The 19,973-nt window shown below is 37.2% G+C and overlaps 4 protein-coding genes across 6 annotated transcripts in view; 1 reads left to right on the top strand and 3 right to left on the bottom strand.

Moving 5' to 3' along the window:
- LOC109826656 (probable polygalacturonase) overlaps positions 1–2,051 on the top strand; it is a 41,919-nt gene extending 39,868 nt beyond the window's left edge. Inside the window, 3 exon segments of the mRNA XM_020393675.1 lie at positions 667–905; positions 1,018–1,148; positions 2,025–2,051. Coding sequence (XP_020249264.1) covers positions 667–905; positions 1,018–1,148; positions 2,025–2,051 — 397 coding nt within the window.
- Positions 1,862–16,217, bottom strand: LOC109825796 (UPF0426 protein At1g28150, chloroplastic). Of its 3 annotated transcripts, none has more exons than XM_020392691.1 (4): positions 16,058–16,217; positions 15,837–15,965; positions 15,559–15,754; positions 1,862–2,108 (listed from the first exon to the last, which is right to left on the bottom strand). In XM_020392691.1, exons 1-3 carry the CDS (start codon positions 16,085–16,087, stop codon positions 15,563–15,565), a joined length of 351 nt encoding a protein of 116 aa, XP_020248280.1. In that variant the 5' UTR covers positions 16,088–16,217; the 3' UTR covers positions 1,862–2,108; positions 15,559–15,562. The 3 variants fall into 3 exon arrangements, with proteins under 3 accessions (XP_020248280.1, XP_020248279.1, XP_020248278.1); XM_020392690.1 differs by lacking the exon at positions 1,862–2,108 and adding an exon at positions 11,981–12,182 and having other exon boundaries at positions 16,058–16,216; XM_020392689.1 differs by lacking the exon at positions 1,862–2,108 and having other exon boundaries at positions 15,416–15,754; positions 16,058–16,216.
- Positions 8,059–9,515, bottom strand: LOC109825795. The gene has a single exon (XM_020392688.1). It carries the CDS (start codon positions 9,409–9,411, stop codon positions 8,089–8,091), a length of 1,323 nt encoding a protein of 440 aa, XP_020248277.1. The 5' UTR covers positions 9,412–9,515; the 3' UTR covers positions 8,059–8,088.
- On the bottom strand, positions 10,093–11,004 carry LOC109826655 (glutathione S-transferase T2-like). The gene has a single exon (XM_020393674.1). The coding sequence runs from the start codon at positions 11,002–11,004 to the stop codon at positions 10,093–10,095; it is 912 nt and encodes a 303-aa protein (XP_020249263.1).

Below are 19,973 nucleotides of genomic sequence, written 5' to 3'. Positions count from 1 at the left end.
CTTGTAAGGTTTGAAATTTTCAATGTTTTTTTGTATGTTTTGAATTTTTAGTGTGTTTTTACAATTTTTGAAAGTTTTGAGGGTTTTTTCTTGTAAGGTTTGAAATATCACATGGAATCACGTCCATCCATAATGATTAAAAGGCTCGCCTCAGTGCTATCATGCATACCTCCGTTCTCTACGAAAATAATATCTAGGGAAAATTGTGTCTAGGCCCCAAAATAATAAAGGGGATGTGGTCCAAACCCCCCATCTTTTTTCCTTGTTCTTTAACCCTTAAAATCCCAAAAAATGTGTTCAGCCCCCTTTTCACACTCTCCAATGAATACATCCCAAAACATTCCGAAAATACTCCTTCCCTTATCTTCTTCTTCTTCTTCTTCTTCTCTGTGGTTTTCTCCTCCTCCTCTTAATCATCTTCCCCTCCCCCTCCCTCTCCTAGTGGTGGTCCTCCATCGCCGCCCTCTACTTTGACCAGACCCTCTCCAATGTCACCCGCTCCTTCGCCATCCCCCTCTCAATCACCGGCCAACGCTCCACCATCGTCTCCTATTTAGAGCCGCCCTCTACTTGTGACCTCGTTGTTGCCGCGTCAGGTAGAGGATTGAAAGAATTTATTTTGAAATGTTGTGGTTGGACTAAAAATACGAGTTTTGTTGGGAAAAGGGTGTTTGAGTGTATGATCAGAGGATTGAGCTTGGTGGGTATGGTTGAGGATGCAAAGAAGGTGCTTGATGAAATGGGTCACTTGGGGTTTAAGCCATCGGGGTTTGAGTATAGAGTGGTGATTCAAGGGTATGGACGGTTAGGGTCGTTTAAGGAGATGAGGAGGGGGATTGGGAGAATGGGTGATGCTGAAATTGGAATTGATACGATTTGTGCGGATTTGGTGCTCTCTTGTTATGGTGAATAATGAGGAGGCTTTGTCGGTTAAGGAATTGGCTGACGCATCAGTCTTACTTGAGAAATTGGTGTAGTCTGATTCAGAAAGAAGAAGATGATGACCTGCATATGCAGAGAAGGTGCTCGAAATGTTGAATGATGAGGAGGCTTTGCCAGTTAAGGAATTGGCTGATGCATCAGTCTTGCTTGAGAATTGGTGTGGTCTGATTCAGAAGGAAGAAGATGTTAATTTTTATAATAGGACTGTTTGTACTCTTTATTCTTGTGTAGTTTCTCCAGAATTGCTTGTAACGTGTCATATTTTATTGTTCAGTTGATTACTATGTGTTCTTGTGGTTTGGTTGTACTTGGATCAAATTTTAATGAAATGTATTGTGTCTATTTAGTGATCAATTTTGGTGTAATTTATTTTGATTGTATGTGAAATATATTGCGGCTGTCATGTGAATATGTACAAGTTCATTCAAATAGAACTTGATGTGCATAATAAACTAAAGATTGTATATAAATTATGTGTATCAAAACCTGAATATTATGGTACATAATATGTATATAATCTGGAGGTTATTGTGTACATAATATATTGACATATTATGTACATCATCTTCAAGTTACGATACACCATTAAATCTCATAATATGTTAACTTTCATTGTTGCATGTTAACTTTCATCATTATATGTTAACTCTCCTCGTAACGTGTTAACTTTTAGCTGAACATGTTAACTTTCATCACAATATGTTAATTTTCACTGTTACATGTTAACTTTCATCATAATATGTACATAATCTATATACATTATGTACACAATAACCTCAAGATTATGTGTATATATTCACATGACATCCACAATACATTTCACATACAATCGTAATAAATTACACCAAAATTGGTCACTAAATAGACACAATACATTTCATTAAATTTTGATCTAAGTACAATCAAACCACGGTTCTCTTTCCTCCACGGTTACCTTTCATCCTATAGAACAATAAAAAAAATAAAATCTCTATATGTGGGTATGATTTTGTGTACAGATTCCAAAATTGCCTGATATTGATCCACTGGTCCAGAGTCGGGCATCCTCATGATTGAGTTTCTTACTTCCATGTATATTTCAGGAGTTCTACTCTCAGACTTTCCATTGAAAAATAAAGCTAATGTGTGCTTTTCTATCGGATGGATTTCTTTCTAAGAAAACCAGCCTGCACAAGGAAACAAGGGGGAAACAATAATTAATTGTGAAGCTTCAAGTGATCAAAGTAAGCACGGGTGAAGCTTCAAGCTTCAAGCGCCCAAAATTATCCCAATTTCAAAAGAAATGAAGGAGCTAAATATGAAACATCAACATGTTAACTATCATCTTTATATGTTAACTTTCATCAACATATGTTAACTTTCTTACGAACATGTTATATTTTATCTCTGCATGCTAACTATCAGCTGAATATGTTAACTTTCATCCAAACCTGTTAATTTCCACTGCTTTATGTTAACTCGAGATATTGTTTCTGAATTTTGTTATATTGAGTCTAACTTCATTTGATAGTTGTTTCTTCTCAAATAGCCGAAGTAAGTGATTTATTTGCTTAATCATTATATTTACCTATGATGCATCTAAACTTAAAAGTTAGCTAAAGTTAGCTGAGAGTTAGCGGGAAGCAAAAACAGTATACCTCAACTAAACAAGTACATTACACAAAATTTCTTACATTCTTACAACTGATATTGCTTGAATACATAATATGATTAGTCTTACAGCTTCACAGATTACAAAGGTCTTCCACAATATACTATAAAATTATGGACGACCTATATTTCTATGACAAAAGTATTGTTGTAAGAAGCAGCCCACCCACATGTATAACAAACGATAATATGTTAACCTTCTTCAGAATGGAGAGTTTCACCTGTTACATATTAACTTTCACTATAATATGTTAACTTTCTTCATAACATGTTAACTGTCAGGTGAACATGTTAACTTTCATCATAATACGTTAACATTCACTATTACATGTTAACTTTCACCTTAATTTGTTAACTTTCTTCAGAGCATGTTAGCTTTTAACTAAACATGTTAACGTTCATCATAATATGTTAACTTGTCAGATGTACATGTTAACTTGTCAGATGTACATGTATTTATTCATCTATAACATCTTTGAGGGCTTTTCTTTAAGGTCAGAAACAAATCTCAAATGGAGAGACAAGAGAAGGAAACTAAGGTATCGCAACAGCAGGCGACAAGCATTCTTGATCTGTCATTTTGCGCCCCCACTCTAAATCATTGAGTCATGGGCAATCGATAATTGAATAAATCTCACTCTTGGTCGACGGCCACCATGTTGATTATTGCTAACATGAGAAGCACAACATGAAAAAAGAGGCTTGCATCTGTTTGAAACTGAATGCAACCAAAAGAGCAATTATACAAGTGTAAATTGCAGGCTCAAAATAAAAGCAATGTTTGAAACTGAATGACAGTATAAATGTTGGCAAAGTCATCTTGTTGGGTCCAGGACTCTAATACATAAATGCATAAATGGTTTGCAAGAGAGAGGTCCATGTCTAGGGTTTCGAAATAATCATTGCGTTAATTACATGGTTTGCAGGTAGAACCCAGATGGGTAGCTCTGCCTTACGGTGCCAAACAGATCGAACTACATCCACTGGTATATATGTTAGCTGAAAATGTTGGCTTTAACCTGAACATGTTAACTTTCACATGAGCATGTTAACTCTCATCTGTCATTTCATGTCATTTCATTAACTCCATCGTGATTTTCTTGACAAAGTGAATAACTTTGTGGATGCCCTTCTGCACTAGAGGCATCATTTTTTACTGAACAAAGTTGCCACATGCAAATTATAATACTCATTATTTGCATATGCTTAGAGTTTAGTACTGACCAAATTGGATAGCAATTGAACTTCATATTCTCAACCCAAAAGCAATTCGGATTTCAAAATAATCTTTTCATAGCAGAAGACTATTAAGTTCTCTTAAATTTGCTAGGCAGGCTACAGTCAAATGGATCAAAAGAATTCGATTCATTAAAAGAAGAAAAATAAACAAAAAATTGCAAGAATAGATTTTAGTTTCAAAAGCTGATTTTCATTTTGGTAACGTTTGAAATTACATACAACCAGAATTCAATTTTTCATCTTAAGACGTTAATTTCGCCCAAAAATCTAAAATTTTCAATTCAATTGCAAGCTGCACTACAGATTAGCCCCAATTTCAATTGCAAGCTCAGGCCTTTAAATTCTAAATCCATTACATACCAACAAAAGCGGAAACCTAATTGAGATCTCAGCTCAAAACAGGAAAAAAAGTTGAAGAAAAAGGAAGAAATTAGAGAAAATAACCTGTTTTTTGAACATAGGAAAGTCCTCGAGATTAACAAAATGTCATTTTCTCTTCTCTCTGAAAATTAATGGTGGAGGGAACGATAAGGGGGAATTCGTCTCTCTCTCTCTCTCTCAAAATTAAACGCGGATTGGATTCAGATGAGACAGAGCCACGCACTTCACGTGCAGCAGCCCCAGGCACGACCGGTCATCCCTCTCCATCAAAGCAGTTTATCCAGCAAAAGAGGTGGCGGGAGACGAGGAGGTTGGCGGAGTGGACTCGGCGGTCGCATGCCCAACAGAGGAAGGCGGAGTCGGAGGGGCAGTAGAGCGCCGCATCGCTGTCACAGAGCTCGCAAGCCCTCAACCTCAGCTTCATGGCGGTGGTGAGAAGTGAGAAGAGAGAGAGAGAGAGAGAGAGAGGGCAGTTTTGGGTTTTCAAAATACATTGCTCCATGTGCTGTCTGGGAAATGAAAAAAAGGGCTGAAACATCATTATTTTATGTATTGGGGGCTTAGGCACACACAAAAAAATACGGGGGGTTGGGCCACATCCAATTTATTTTTTTGGGGCCTAGATACATTTTTCCCTAATATCTATTATACGTACAACATAATCAAAGCTGATAAAGAACATTATGTTAGGACCGCGTCTGTACAATTGCCTTAGTTTGAAGAACAACATTCATTTGGGTCTAATATGTGTTTGAGATGTTTTGTGCATGTTACAACAAGTTAGAATCGAGATTGAGACCAAAAGGAGTGAGAATCAGCTTAACAAGAATTTCAACAAAGGTACTCATCGATGAGTATCCTTGCATCGATGAGTGTACTTCTAGGCATATCGATCAGTATCCTCGCCACCAGGGTCATTGATTGTAACTCTTCATCGATTAGAAAAAAATTCAGAGACTTTTTTGTCATGACCAGAATGTATATCCATCAGTGAGCATACACATCTTATCTATGGGACTAGAGCCAAATCTCATGTTTCAAGTTTTAATCTCAGCAGTTCGTTGCAGTTGGTCATAAGGACTCTCTCTTTCATTTTTCATAGACGTTCTTGACCTAAATGAGATAGAAAAAAGGTACACTGCGCGAGGTTTGATAATTGTTGAAGAGCATCTCATCTCCACCTCCCCAGAGCTTCTTAGATCATAGTGTTCCTCATCATCTGATCACCATCCATTAATAAATGTTGCCCTAGATCAGATCTTTCATCGTCGTTCTTCATCGAGCTTTCCTTCTAATTTTTGGAGAACGTTTCGCAAAATTAAAGGGCTGTAAGACTTTTTGTGTTGCATTTAACAATATTGACAATTTTAAAATTGTTTCTATGATCGTTTGATTAGTTGTGTGATTGTTGGCGACAAACTAAAGTCGATCGGGGTTTTGAATTGAGGATTTAGTGATTAGTTGGGGCATGGGCTATTCACTATGAGAATTAAGTTAGAGAAATAGTTTAGGGGAAACTAGAATTTTGGCTTTGTAAGCCTACTAAATCAGGTTTATAATTTAGGAGATTTTTCATATAGTGAGGAAGCTCATTCGCAAGGAGGAAGATTGAATGTAGGATTATTTAGCTGAACCACTTTAAAATCTTGTGCATTCTGGTTTTATTGTTTTTGAGTTTATTGCATTGTCTTATCATTTTCCTATGTTTTTATTTTTTGCTACAGTATATGTGATATTTCGAAAAATAGTAGTGTTAAAGGAATATATTATGGAGATATATAATGTTATAGTTATATTATGAATAATATATCAGGAGTATAAATTAGAGATTGTTAATTGAGAGATATTAAGAATACAACTAAAAGAATAATTGTAATTAAGTAATTTTTTTAGTCCAACATTGGCTACATTATAAACTTCTTGTTATTGCATCCCTATATAACGAGTAGTTGTAACTTTTAAAATATGAACAATTACGCAAACTCTAGCCTCCACAAAACCCTAGGTCCTCACAAACTTTAGCGCTTCAATCTCTCACCAATAAACTTTTCTCTTTGCCATATAACCTCCCTTCTTTCCTATAACTAGTTACCGGAAACAGGGCGTGGTGACTGTTTATCGTAAAGAATACGTGGTGACTGTTCACCGTGAATAGTGTGGGATGCCTCTTCACCGTGAATAGTGTCGGAGATTCTTGTCCGTCCTGCTTTCGATAGCATTGTTGATGATCAAAATTGCCATTAGTAGTAGTAGTAATGCTCGATGTATATGTTCTCATCACCGCCTGTGCAGCCTCAATTTCCCTTCGTTCACAACGTGCTCAACTTATCGACACCACTGCCAGTCTGCCACCACCGCTTATATTCTAGAAAACTTTGACCACCATTAGCTACCGGGAAAAAACGATTTTGATTGAATCCGGATTTGGTTCGATGAAGGTTATTTTCTCGACTTCATTTGTTTGGTTTACCCCTAAAAAGGGGTAATTTGTTTAGCAGATCCCTAAAGAATGATCATTTGTTTGTTAGATCCCGAAGAGGATCATTTGTTTGATTGATCCGTGAAGAGGATCATTTGTTTGGTTGATCCCTAGAGAGGATCGTTTGTTTGGTTGATCCGTGAAGAGGATTGTTCGTTTGGTTGATCCCTAGAGAGGATCATTTGTTTGGTTGATCCATGACGAGAATCATTTGTTTGGTTAATTCGTGAAGAGGATCGTTTATTTGGTGGATCCCTAGAGAGGATTGTTTGCTTAGTGGGTCATTAGTGTGGATCGTTTGTTCGGTAGTTCCCTGGTTGATCTATGAAAAATCGAGGCATCGCGTTTGGTGATTTTGACTGAGGTTGTTCGTGGTGGAAGACATTCAAGTAGAGGACTAGAAGATGAACACAACTACAATAAGAAATCTCACATGGAAGATTTAGCATTTTAAATCATGTCACAAATTGGAGTGAGTATATATTGATTGTAACAAGCCGGACATGTATGATATACATGTTCCAGCCAGAGAGAGAGTGCTAAGGAATATATTATGGAGATTTGTAATGTTATAGTTATATTAGGAATGATATATTAGGAGTATAAATTAGAGATTGGTGATTGAGAGATATTAGGAATATAACTAAGAGAATAATTGTGATTAGGTAATTGAGTTTAGTCCCACATTGACTAGGCAATAAGCTTCTTGTTATTCCTATATAAAGGAGAGTAGCTCTAGCTTTTAAAATATAAATGCAACTCTCTGATATTTTATTTTTAAACGAGTGGCATCCTATTTTAACCCCCCCCCCCCGTTCTAGCGCGTGCTCTAGATCCCAACACTTGATAGACTTTAGAACACTAGTCTAGCTTTTAACCAATTCTAAACTTGTCAGGACAACTGTACAAAAGAGAGGAGCCAATCATAACATTGATTGCTGGTTAGATGGTTGAAAAATAAAGCCAATAAGACCATCTCCAGCAGGAGGTGAAATTTCACCTCCTTCTCTCCTGCCACATCACTTTATTTAATTCAATAATCTTCATTTCCCTATTAACTCTGCAGCAGCTAGTTTTTCAGAAAGTTTTTTACTTTTTTTTGGGACCCATCATAACCACATCACTTCAACATATACCCCACCATATTTATTCATTCTTTTTCCTATTTCATATATATTACTATTATTATTATTATTAGTATAACTCATATATTTATAATTATAATTTATTAATAAATCAATAAATAATATATAATATTTAAATATATTATTAATTTAATTTTCAATAATATTTTTAAATTAACATAAAATAACACACGATTTTATTAAGCATACGGAAAACCAAACACACCCAAATTATTAAAAACATTAAAGAAAACACACACTAAATTGGTAAATCTAATCGGAGGTTATTCCAAATTTCTGCCAAATGTGCTCGATGAGATCCTTCTTCAGCTGAATATGTTGGGTCTTATCTCGTAGTTCCGCTCTAGTCTGATTATCTGCCTCAGATCGGTGTTGAACATGGACTTGAAACTCCGGCAACACGTCTGTTTGAACATTGAAAGAGGCGCTAGAGCTAGCATTGTTCGACGGTTCAAAGTCGATATTTTCCCAGTTTCGCGAATACGTATCTCGTTCATCCTCTACTATCATGTTATGTAAAATAATGCACGCCCTCATTATTTTTCCTAAGACATCAAGATCCCACATTCTAGCTGGTTGGCGGACAATAGCGAAGCGTGCTTGGAGTACCCCGAATGCGCGTTCCACGTCCTTCCTGCATGATTCCTGTTGTTTGGCAAAAAATTGATGTTTGTTGCCTTGGGGCATTTGAATTGACTGCACGAAGACAGGCCACTTAGGGTAGATTCCGTCGGCAAGATAGTATGCAAGATTGTACTCCCTCCCATTCACGGTGAAGTTTACCCTTGGAGCTTCACCCGACTCAATGTCGTGGAAAACCGGTGACCTATCTAGTACATTTATGTCATTCAAACTACCAGGAAGCCCAAAAAAAGCATGCCATATCCACAAATCATATGACGCAACTGCCTCGAGGATAACTGTTGCCGTCCCCTTGTGTCCACTAGTAAACTGCCCTTGCCAAGCCTTAGGACAATTTTTCCACTGCCAGTGCATGCAATCAATACTTCCAATCATCCCTGGGAATCCACGTTCCTGTCCAACTTGGAGCAACCTCTGCAAGTCTTCCACATTTGGTCGTCGTAAGTATTCATCTTGAAACAATGCTATTACCCCTTCGCAAAACTTGCGAGTACACTCGATAGCAGTGGATTCTCCTATCTTGACGTACTCATCACAAGCATCGGCTGCGACTCCATATGCGAGCATGCGTATGGCAGCCGTACACTTCTGGATAGGCGTTAACCCAAGCTTGCCCGCATTATTGCGCCGTTGTGTGAAATAATCGTCGTAATTTGATATAAAGTCCACAATTCGTAGAAAGAGAGGCCTTTTCATTCGATACCTGCGTCGGAACTGGGCGTCAGTGTAAGTGCATGACTCGGCAAAGTAGTCGGCCATGAGTCTCTCATGCGCTGCATGATGATCTCTATGTATGGATTTCCTCTTACGTGGTTGTTCGCTTCTCCTTTGCAATTCTTCAAGAAGTTCTCGCTGCCTATCAAGTATTTTCTCTTCTATTTCCCATTGTTGTTGGAACTCTTCTAGACTAAACTCATTTAGGAAAGGATCCATTAGATGATATGATTTTTGAAATGTTGATAGGTATACTTATGATGTGCATCTGATCAGTTTATATAATGAAGGGTAGTTGTTCAAATAATTGAATTCACATGCAATTGCAGGGACATGTGTTGTAGGGCATGCAATATTAGAGACGTGTCATAGGGCATGCATCTGCAGAGAGTTGTCAATTCATATTTTGTATTATTATGTAGGTGTAGTCATTTCATCTTTTGTATTTTTTTGCAGTGAAAAATCAATTCAACATTTGTTTGTTTTTGCAGTGAGTAGTAATTGTATCTTTTGTACTATTATGCAGTGAGAAGTCATTATCAATGCTATTTAATGAAACATAAACAGATATTTTATTCAAACATAAACAACAATTTTATTCAAACATAAACAACAATTTTATTAATACATTCAACAAACATAGGCACCCACACAACTCCAAAATTAAACAAACGGCACACAAAAACTTCAGAAAGAAAACACACAAGCATAACTTCTTGAGAAGGTCTTATTTTCCAAACAGGTTCTTCCTCAACATATTATAAGCTTCATCATCTTCATCGTCACGATCTGGTTTGTTTTTCAAGAATAACCACATCTCCATATTCTTGGAATGAGCCAGGGCATTCATAGCTGAAGCAGTACTTGATCTTTTCTCTTCAAATTTTTCATGAGCACTAACTAGCTTTTAGATAAGTCCTCCTCAATTGCCCCCTTCGATTTCCTTGAAACAGATGTTTTACTAGAGGAAGCTCTAGCTTTCTTCTTTGCCACGTCCCTACCCTCTGGACGTACAAGGGTAGGAGTTGATGATTCAACATCCTCACCACTACTCTTTCTTTTAGAGCCACTACTACCCGATGCATTTCCTCCTGTCATATATTTGGGTTGATTACGAACCACCTTCCACTCATCCACCAAATTAAACGTCATACCCATTTTCTCAAAGTACAACTCTCTTGCCTTGGATATGTAGTTTTCATCGGACCAACCGCTACGGTTCTCCCTACATACAGTACTGTAGCAGCCAATGAAACTGGATATCTTTTTGTTGATGTCTTTGAAATGACTCTGGCACTTAGCCGCGGTTCTCTCTTTTCCACTTTTGGCGTTCTCATTAACGTACTGTGTAATTTTACCCCAGAAAGTTTCACCCTTTTGGTTGTTTCCCAACTCACTATCATTACTAACGTGAAAATAACCAGTTAGTAAAAGTATGTTGTCTTCGGTGGTCCAACTATCATAACTTGATCTCTTTGCTGATTGTTGGGTTGGAGGTAGAAAACTGTGGGGAGTATCCCCACCAATATCATAACTTGATCTCTTTGCTGATTGTTGGGTTGGAGGTAGAAAACTGTGGGGAGTATCCCCACCAATATTTCCCAAAGACATTTGAGTGAAAAATTCTGGGATATCTGTAGACCCGCTACTAAACCGGGGTGTCGCTGGGTCACTCGACTCCGTGTTAGGACAATTCATATGAGAGTGAACATAGCTGCTTCCCGGAACTGGAGGATAACCGTAAGGAAGATAAGGGTATTGCATGCCGAAATTCGGTTGCATCATATAGGGCATTTGAAAATTGGGCTGCATCCCCGTATTTTGAGTATTTTCGGGGCGTTGCATATTTGGATGTTGTGGTTGAGGGAGGGTATTTTGAGGTTGGTTAGGAAAGTTGTAGTTGTAGGAAAAATTAGGATAGTTTTGTGAAGGATCCATGAAGAAGAAGTATGAAAAAACTAGTTTCAAAAAGCAAAAAAGAAGGAGAATAGGGTGTAGAAAACTCAAATTTTTTTTGGTGTCCAAATAACACAAAGTTAGTCTCTATTTATAGAGTTTGAAAAATAAAAAATAATGGTATAAAAATTAAAAATTAATTCATAGTAATTATCTCCCAAAATTGCATTTAAAAATTAAGAAGAAACCAAAAAATGCCGGCCAATCAGACCATGACGCGTGGCAGCGTGCATGGCTGATGCCAGCACAAGCCCGACACGCGTCATGGTCTGATTGGCCGCGCGTTTTTCTAATTTTTTTTTAAATTGTGGCAGCCTCTGTGGGCCCCACGCTGCAGAAAAACCCATAGGGAAATTTTCCCTTTCTCTCCCCTCTGTTTCCAATTCTCTTTCCTTTTCCCTACCTGTTGCACCCAAATATCCCCCCAATCCCTACCTGCTGCAGGTAGTCTAAGAGAGTTTAATACCATGGGAAAATGGAGAAACCCTACGAATGTTGTAAGACCAGAAAAGAGTATCTAAAAATAGGTAATTTGATAATAATCAGATTCATCTGTGAGCAATAGGAATAAGCCAAATAGATAAAAAATCACATTTGTAATGGGCAATTCTGTAAAATGTGAAGGAAAGTGAGGGTAAGTTATGCAGCCTAAATGATAACTAATAACTATAGCATTAATCTCATTAGAAAGTCGACCCAGTAACATGAATTCTGTGATAAGAATTGGATTGATCAGAGATCTAGAGAAATAAAGTCGCATTTTTAATAGGCTATTATGCTAAATGGGGAGGACAGAGGATATGTGGTGTTGCCGAAATTATAAATTTAGCATTTCTCATTAGAAAGTCAAACAAGTAATGTCAATTCATACCATCTCATTGAGGCTCATTACATAATTAAAATGCTGATTAGAAAAAGATACAATTTAGGATGAAGAAGACTGTCGTAAAAAAAGGACCTGGGTGGCTGGTTGAACTGGGTTCAACCTGAACAGAAGGCAGCTCTTTTCTCAAATGACTTTCGCAAGAAGTCGCCTGATGTAGTTGCAGAAGATGTGGGTTTTGTTGCAATAAATGATGGGGCAAAAAAAAAGCTTCTTTAAGTGACATAATTCGCCATTTTTGCGCAAAAAAGAGGGATAAGGATATCAGAGTATCAAGAAGAAATGAGCAGAGTAATCTTCTTCATGTAACCATGCTGCTACAGTGTACCACATTCTCTCTTGAAGACTCACATAGTCTTACAATTATTTATGGCAACAACAAACTCTCTGAAGGTTTATGAACCTAGATTTCGAGAGTTACCATCGTATTTGCTCCAATACAGAAGCTAGTCTCTTATAAGTCTATAGATAGAGAGGCAACCAGTGAAGACTGCTTCTGGCGTAACATACAAAATGATAGCTGAAGGGTCTCGGCCCTCAAGATGTTTGATTGCACTATGTAGGTGGACAGATGTAAAACATGTCCGCAGTCTGCTAAGTAATCTCTTTTGGAAGTTTACTTTGGATCTACAAGTCTAGGCTAGGCTCTGTGGTAAAGTGGCTCAGTTGTAACTTTGGGAGTTTCAGGGCCAAGGCCAGTTAACAAATTTCTTTTGGAAGTTGAGAACACGTTATAAAACACTACCCTAGTTAACAACCAATTCTCAACTGCCAGGACAACTGTAGAAAAGAGAGGACCTACAAGAGAACTTTAAGTGTCGGTTCGATGAAATCTAAGCGAAAAGAGAGTTAAAGACAGTGCAGAATGAAGAAACCTAACAAATTTGCCAGGACCTGAAAAGAGTACATAAGAATAGGTAAGGTGATAAGATTTGTGATGATAATCAGATTCATCCGTCAGCAACAGGGACAAGCCAGAGAGAAATAAAATCACATTTGTAATAGGCTATTATGTAAAATGGGGAGTCCAGTGAGAATATGTGATGCTGCCTAAGTCCAGTCAAGTTCAGGAAAGGGGACCAGCCCGCATGAACTTATGAGTTCAGTTAACTAGAAAATAATGCACGATGCGGTCCAGAATTGAGTATGTAATGTTGATATATAGATAAAAATAGGTGCAGCTCCATTAAGATCTCCCTTCAGGTTCAAGATGGGTTTCAGCCCTATTACTAGTCCCATCCTTACGCAAACCTCCTGTCTGGGCCTTGCCAAACTCCCAACAAGTAAGCATGCTATCCATGGTCCTGGGTCTTTGACATGGTGAGAATTTAGCATGTTTTGTTGGAACTGAAGATGGGATAACAATAACCCATGCTATATACAGAAGAGATGAAGAGGGGATAACAATACCACATGCTATATATAGAAGAGATGGTTTTGGGCTTTGCACGATCCGATTTCTCCCAAAAATCATCAGTGATTGCCTCCACATCAACTATGTTATTTATCAAGACTTAACAAGTATGAACTGTTTGTCTGCAGTGCTACAAATAGTTTGTCATGCTAGGGAGCTCAAGGTCTCACAAGCCCCTATACTTCACCGAACTTCTCTAAAAATCCCTTAAACTGTTATTTCAATGTATTAAGCCCCTAAAGTTTTTCCTGTTATTCTATTTAACCCTTCATGGTTTTCAGCCTCAAACACCACCTAGAACCAGGGTCATAGGCTCTACGAGAATCCCAAGTGAGGCCTTGGTGGCTTTCCTTTTTTTTAGTTGCAATACTTGATACAAATGCCAATATTATAGAAAGCCCTAGGCATTGATAGGCACCGGACTTACACCTAGCTCTAGGCACCTATGTGAATTTCTTTCTTTGTTCAAGTGGTGGTGGAGGAGGTTTCCTGAAGGTTGAAGGAGGTAGAAGAGATGTTCACAAGTAGTGTACAAGGCCGGAGGTGTTCGGAGGAGGTTGAAGGACATAGAGGCTGCAACAAGAAAAATCATGACTAAGACCTAAGGGCGCAATCTGATAAACAGCCCACACTCCTCTAGGCGCTCCTAAGACCTAGGCCGCCGGCCTAGGTACAGCTTAGACTTAGGAGGGACGTCTAAGCAGGCTAGGCAACCGCTATTTAAAACATTGCCTAGAATACTATTTCAACTAGGGTAGAATTGTAATATTGTGAAAAGAATCACATGACAAGACTTAATAGTTTGAGCCTTGATCTATATGCTTTTTGTTCAGCTTTGTAATTCTTTACCAGCCACTATGCAAGTACGGGGTGTACATGAAAAATCCAAGCATTGTGATGTAAACATCATCAAGATACAAGAATGTAGCAAAAAGATTGAGATTAGAAAAGAAACAACATGTGCATAAGAAGTTTGGTGAGTTTTTTTTTTCTTTAGTCAAACATTGAGGAAGGATTAGTAAAATTTTTCCTTCTACTAATTTAAATGTCTATTTAGTTATATGAAATTATATCCTTCTAAAGATGGCGGGAATGAGAATTTTCTTCCCTCCAAAGAAATTCAATAAGATCATTATAGCCTTCTATAGTTGGACTATCATATAGAATGAAATATAAACTTTCGGGGCTTAATAGAGTGAAATAAAAATATTAGGGCTCTTTAGAAAAGCAGGGTAAAGTTTAGGGGCTTATTAGACTTTCTTTCTATGCTAGGTATAATGAATACTTCTTTCTTTTTAATATAACTGAATATACTGCTTCATGTAGAAGAGACTTGCACCCTAAAAATGAATATATTTTTTAGAACCAAAAGAAACTCCACCCAGATAATATAGCGTGTCACTGGGCCTATACAAAGGATATGTTCATAAGCTCAATCCACCATTCAGATGAAAAATAATTTGTTTTGGCTTGAACAAATACGAGCCAAATGTAACTTGATATGCGTGTCTTACCTCACGTCATGTGAGGAAAAGTAGCCCCATTTGGAATTGACAAGTACATGCAACATGGAATGCTCCTGGCTCATATGAGCCATGTAGCAACGACTCATTGGTGAACCCAAATCTGAGATTTGATATCCCAGTACTTTCAAATACCTTAGGAGTTCGTGACAAATCTTCATGAATTTTTCATACTTGATACTAAGAAAATTTTAACACGAAAGATATGGATTATCACTGTTCGTGTATTCGAGATATTATCTTCTTCTGAGAGTTCTAGCCTTATAAATTCATGCCACTACACTGAACAGTTACACTCATTCCAATTTACTATTATTATAACCACAATGCATATGTACCCTCAGTGTATATAGCGCTTTTCAGGTAGAAATATAAACCAAGCCTGAAGTTTCATCTCTTGGTCTTTTTCAGATTTCTCTACGAAGAACAATTTAATTCATCTGAACCTTCTCAATCAAAATCCATTTAATTAGATAAGCCCCTAAAAACCATTTATTTGTCTATTCATCTCAGTCTAGTAAATTTAAATACACAAATTAATACACTAAAAAACTAAAATATCAAAAAGGCAATTCACACAGGAAACTGACTTGGTCACTCGATCTCAATCTGTTGCGGCCCTTCATCTTCCTCCTCTCCAATCCCCGACTCCTGGGTCCTCTCCAACTCCTCGGCGGACAACCCCGATGCTTCGACCGTCTTCGTAATCCACTCCCTGAGGGGATCCTCATTCAAATCAAGCCTCAAGAGGCCAGCAAACACTCCACCCATGAAGGCTACAGGCTCCTGAAACGGCAATTTGGTCATTTCAACTCATGGGCAAAGGGGAAAATCCCAGACGAAAAATGAAGATGTGGGTTTTTTTCACCTTGATGGCATCCTTGAGGATTGGCTGATCCTCAAAGGGATTGAAGAAGGCCTTAATACTGGAATTTGTTCTTGAACTTCTTTTGCAAGTAGAGGGGGAGACAGGAGGTGGGAATCTCTTGCTCACTAGCTGGAGACAATTGAGAGCATGAATCAATAATTGGGGAAATGAAATATTTTTAACATTGAAAGTAAAGAGAGAGGACGGTACTGGACGCTTACCATAGAGGGGGATGAGTAGAGAAGAGCCATAATCCTCTTCTCAGGATTAGCTACAGCTTTTGCTGCCACAAGAACAGCAGGAGAGAAAATGCAATGCTGATTTTCGTGTAGCACTAATTTTGTGCGGAGGATTTATTGATATTCAATTCACCACCAATAATATCTTTTTCCCCCTCTTCATTTTCTTCTTTGGGTTTTTTAGATGTTAGTCTCTTACATCTGAGCTATTTTGATACTAGTCCCTCATATCTGAGCTATTTTGATATTAATCCCTCAAATTGCATTAAGTTATTGATATTAGTCCCTCTGTTAGGTTTTCTATTAAAATACTTAAATCATGGTTGGGCTAAAGTAAAATGAATGATAATTTACCAAAGGGGAGTTTTTTTAAAAGGATACTTTTTGAAAAATAATTAGCAAAAACGGTTTTTTTGCTAAATAATTAGCAAAATCGACATCTTTTTAGTCGCCTCATTAAGGCTAGCTAAAAAGAGGTTGATTTTGTAAAATTTTAATATTTAAAATACACAGGACGAGTAGTTCAGTGTGTTTAGCGAACGTTAATCAAGATATTAAACTTCTATCGAAAGTACACAGCACTAGTAGTTCCATGTGAATAACAGAGACCTATCATCCCCTAAATGTATATACATAGGCCTACCAGTTCCGTGTATTGAACAAAGAGATACGTGTCCCCCAAAAAATGCATAGGACTAGTAGTCCCGTGTATTTATTGGGGGTATATGCACCCACACCGCTGCTCAATACTTTAGTGGATCAACTCTATTACACAAGTCGATTCCTAACTTTATATCCCATATCATGAATAATCAAGCGGTTCTTAACTATATCGACCCAAAAGCTCGCTAATTGATCTTTACGGTGCTTTCTTATCAATTTGATACTTTATTTCTTCATCCATAGAGGATAGTATGTAGGTCGTACTTATTTCTTCCTTTTGTATGTTATCATAAAGCATTTTTCTTTGCTCCAGCAGATAAAAATTATTGTTTTGGATAATGCATGTGTAGAAAGCCTATTTATTATTTTCTAGTATTGACTAGCTAATTTGATATTTTTCCTTCTTTCTATAGTGAAGATAGTCGCACTAATGATAGATCACGGCCATATTATTAAAAGCTTATAGTAAGAATGGGTTTCGTTCTAGTGCTCGAAAATAATATTCCAAAGCCATTGTATGCTCTCTGTTGCTTGTGTGTATAAGTCCTATGTTATAGAGTATATAACTTCGATCATAAGAATCAATTTCTAGTTGCATAGCTTCATAATAATTCTGTAAAGCTTACGCATAATTTCCTTCCGATTGAGCTGACATCCATTACGGCCATTCATTTTATTCAAAAAATCTCCGTTCCAGAATCGTATGTGAGATTTTCATTATGGCTCCTCCCTTCTGTGCATAGTACTAAGGGGAATAAGCTGTGGAATCCAAAAATTAGGGCACACCAGACACTCGATCCCACCCATCTCTCTCTCATTTATGTGATCTCTCTTTGCACTCTTTCTCAAGTCTCTCCCAATCTCTCCCCCAACTCTCTCCTGATCTCTCCCTTAAGTCTTTCTCGATCTCTCTCCCCCACCCCGTTCATCCTCTCCCACATCACCTCCTTTTACATCAATTTTCTCTCTCTCATTCTCTCCAAATCCAAATTGAGCCTCCTCCTTCAAATTTCTCTCTTGATTCACTACAACACCAAGTGATGCCGCCTATCTCAGTTCTCTCCAGTGCTGTTGAACTCCGATGCCGTCTAACCTCTCTGATACCGACGAACTTCAACTCCTAATCAATGTGAAATTTTCTAATTTTGGATATTTTATTAGTTCCAACTATAGTATGAAAACAACCCTATATTTTAAATAATTTTATTTTAATTTTGGTAAACAATATAGTTTGGTTACAATTAGGACATAATTAGAAATGGTAGATTAAATTTGATATAGAGGGTTTTTCAATTGCGGTTTTAACTTGAAACATTATATATAAAATTTTATTTATGAAGTGTAATAAATAATTTGCATATGATAAATGTTAATATTTCAGATCTAATGACGCAGGAAATACCTTTATTTGCTTCTTCAATAGAAGACTGAGTGTTGAGATGAATAATATGTCTATATATGAGGGAGGATCTAGAAAAATATTTATGTTATATAAAATGTGCAACTTCAATGGAATGATGAACGTACGAAATGCACAGAGTTACTAGAATTAACTATAGAGAGTATGCAACTAAGGTGTTCTATAACTATCCGATAAATGAGAAAAGAACAATGGCTATAGAGATCATCTACGTTCAAGAATTGACTGACATGATACAACTCTCTGAAAAGCAAATCTCAATTGAGTTGTTCATTGAAAATTTTCTAATTTTTAATGTCGCCCATGTTTTGAATGCTCTGAGGGAGTTGTCTGGAATGCTTGATATAGAAAATAACTTGAGCGAATTAATTTATCTCCTAGTGCCATGCACTTAGAAAATGACTAAAGTGAAGTGGCACAGACTCAACTACAATATTCAAGTCAAGTGATATGTTCTCTTTAGGTCATGTTTTAGGTAATTTACTAGTTGGTTCTGTTAGAAAAAGATGCAGATGATGATTCTGAATATGTTGAAGAAGAGGAGCAACTTGATAGCATGCAATGTGTTGTTGGAGGCATCAATGAGGACATCTATTGCATGGATGAACTTTGTGTAAATAACGATTATGTGGAGTCTGAAGAATTGTTAACATAAGAGTTTCAAAATGAGGAGCGACTAAATACCTCACAAGCTGTGTTTGATATTGGTTCTAATTTTAAACGACCCGAGGATTTCACTTTTAAAAAAGAGGTCTATTTGAGAATAAGAAACCATTGGTTTTTAGACATATCATGGGATATTGCTATTTTAGCATATATATATAGAAGGGTTCAAGGTGGTTTTTAGACAAAATAAAGAGTTCAAGGGGTGTCCAACTTTATTGCAAGTTGGGTGTCAAAGAGACTTGTTTTTGAAACTAAGATTATGCGAGACACAAGCTTTAGATGGACAAATTCCATAAGGTTGCAGGTAAACACTATCTAACTAATGCAGACATGATGTAGAATTATAGTTGTGGTATTGGGTGCTAAAATTTGATCATTCACATAGATGGAATATCTAAAAGTACTACGATGAGACCTAGCAAGATAGTTAGACTTTTACAGAAAGGAACTTGATCCCATAAAGAGTCATAAGGTATCAAATTTTACTTTAAGAAAATTTAATCTGCCACCAAATTTCAAAGAGATACTAATATATGGAATATTTTCCAGTTAGAGTGGCAGCCATATGGTGATCACCTAGCTCATCTACCACCAATTTGTATGGAGGATCAAGTTATATGGACCGCAAGGGTTCCTCTCATATTCTTTGAGATTATGGAGATGTATATGCTGGATCACGTGCGTAGATAGTTTAGTTTAGCACAAGACATTCTACAAAAAAGTTGAAAGAATAGAGAGAAAGGCTAAGAAATGCAGTCATCAAATAAACTGGACAAATGTGCATTATCAGTGCATACATAGATGGACTGATCGATATCTGAGTATCATGGAGCAGATTGATCCTCCTCTTTAGGAATCAAATTGCATCGGGTAGTATTGGGGATTACTAAAAGATGGATAATAAATCAAACTATGCCTCCACTTGATGAACACCAACAACGTGCTCTACAACAAAGATAGGTGCCCGAGGGTGTAGATGAGAGAATTTTAAGTTATTTACTATTAAGACCACTTATTTCATATTACTACAATTTACTTATATATGTAGCTTTGTAACTTAATTGCACATAGATACTGGTGATGACATTGAGGGCATTGCAAATGAGGGTCTAGCACTTTCTGTCACAGGAGCAGATCTAGGAGTACATG

The sequence above is a fragment of the Asparagus officinalis genome, chromosome 10 (assembly GCF_001876935.1).
Source record: "Asparagus officinalis chromosome 10, Aspof.V1, whole genome shotgun sequence".
Classification (NCBI taxonomy): Eukaryota; Viridiplantae; Streptophyta; class Magnoliopsida; order Asparagales; family Asparagaceae; genus Asparagus; species Asparagus officinalis.
The sequence above is the reverse complement of the archived record's forward strand: the minus strand, read 5'-3'. Positions and strand labels throughout refer to the sequence as shown.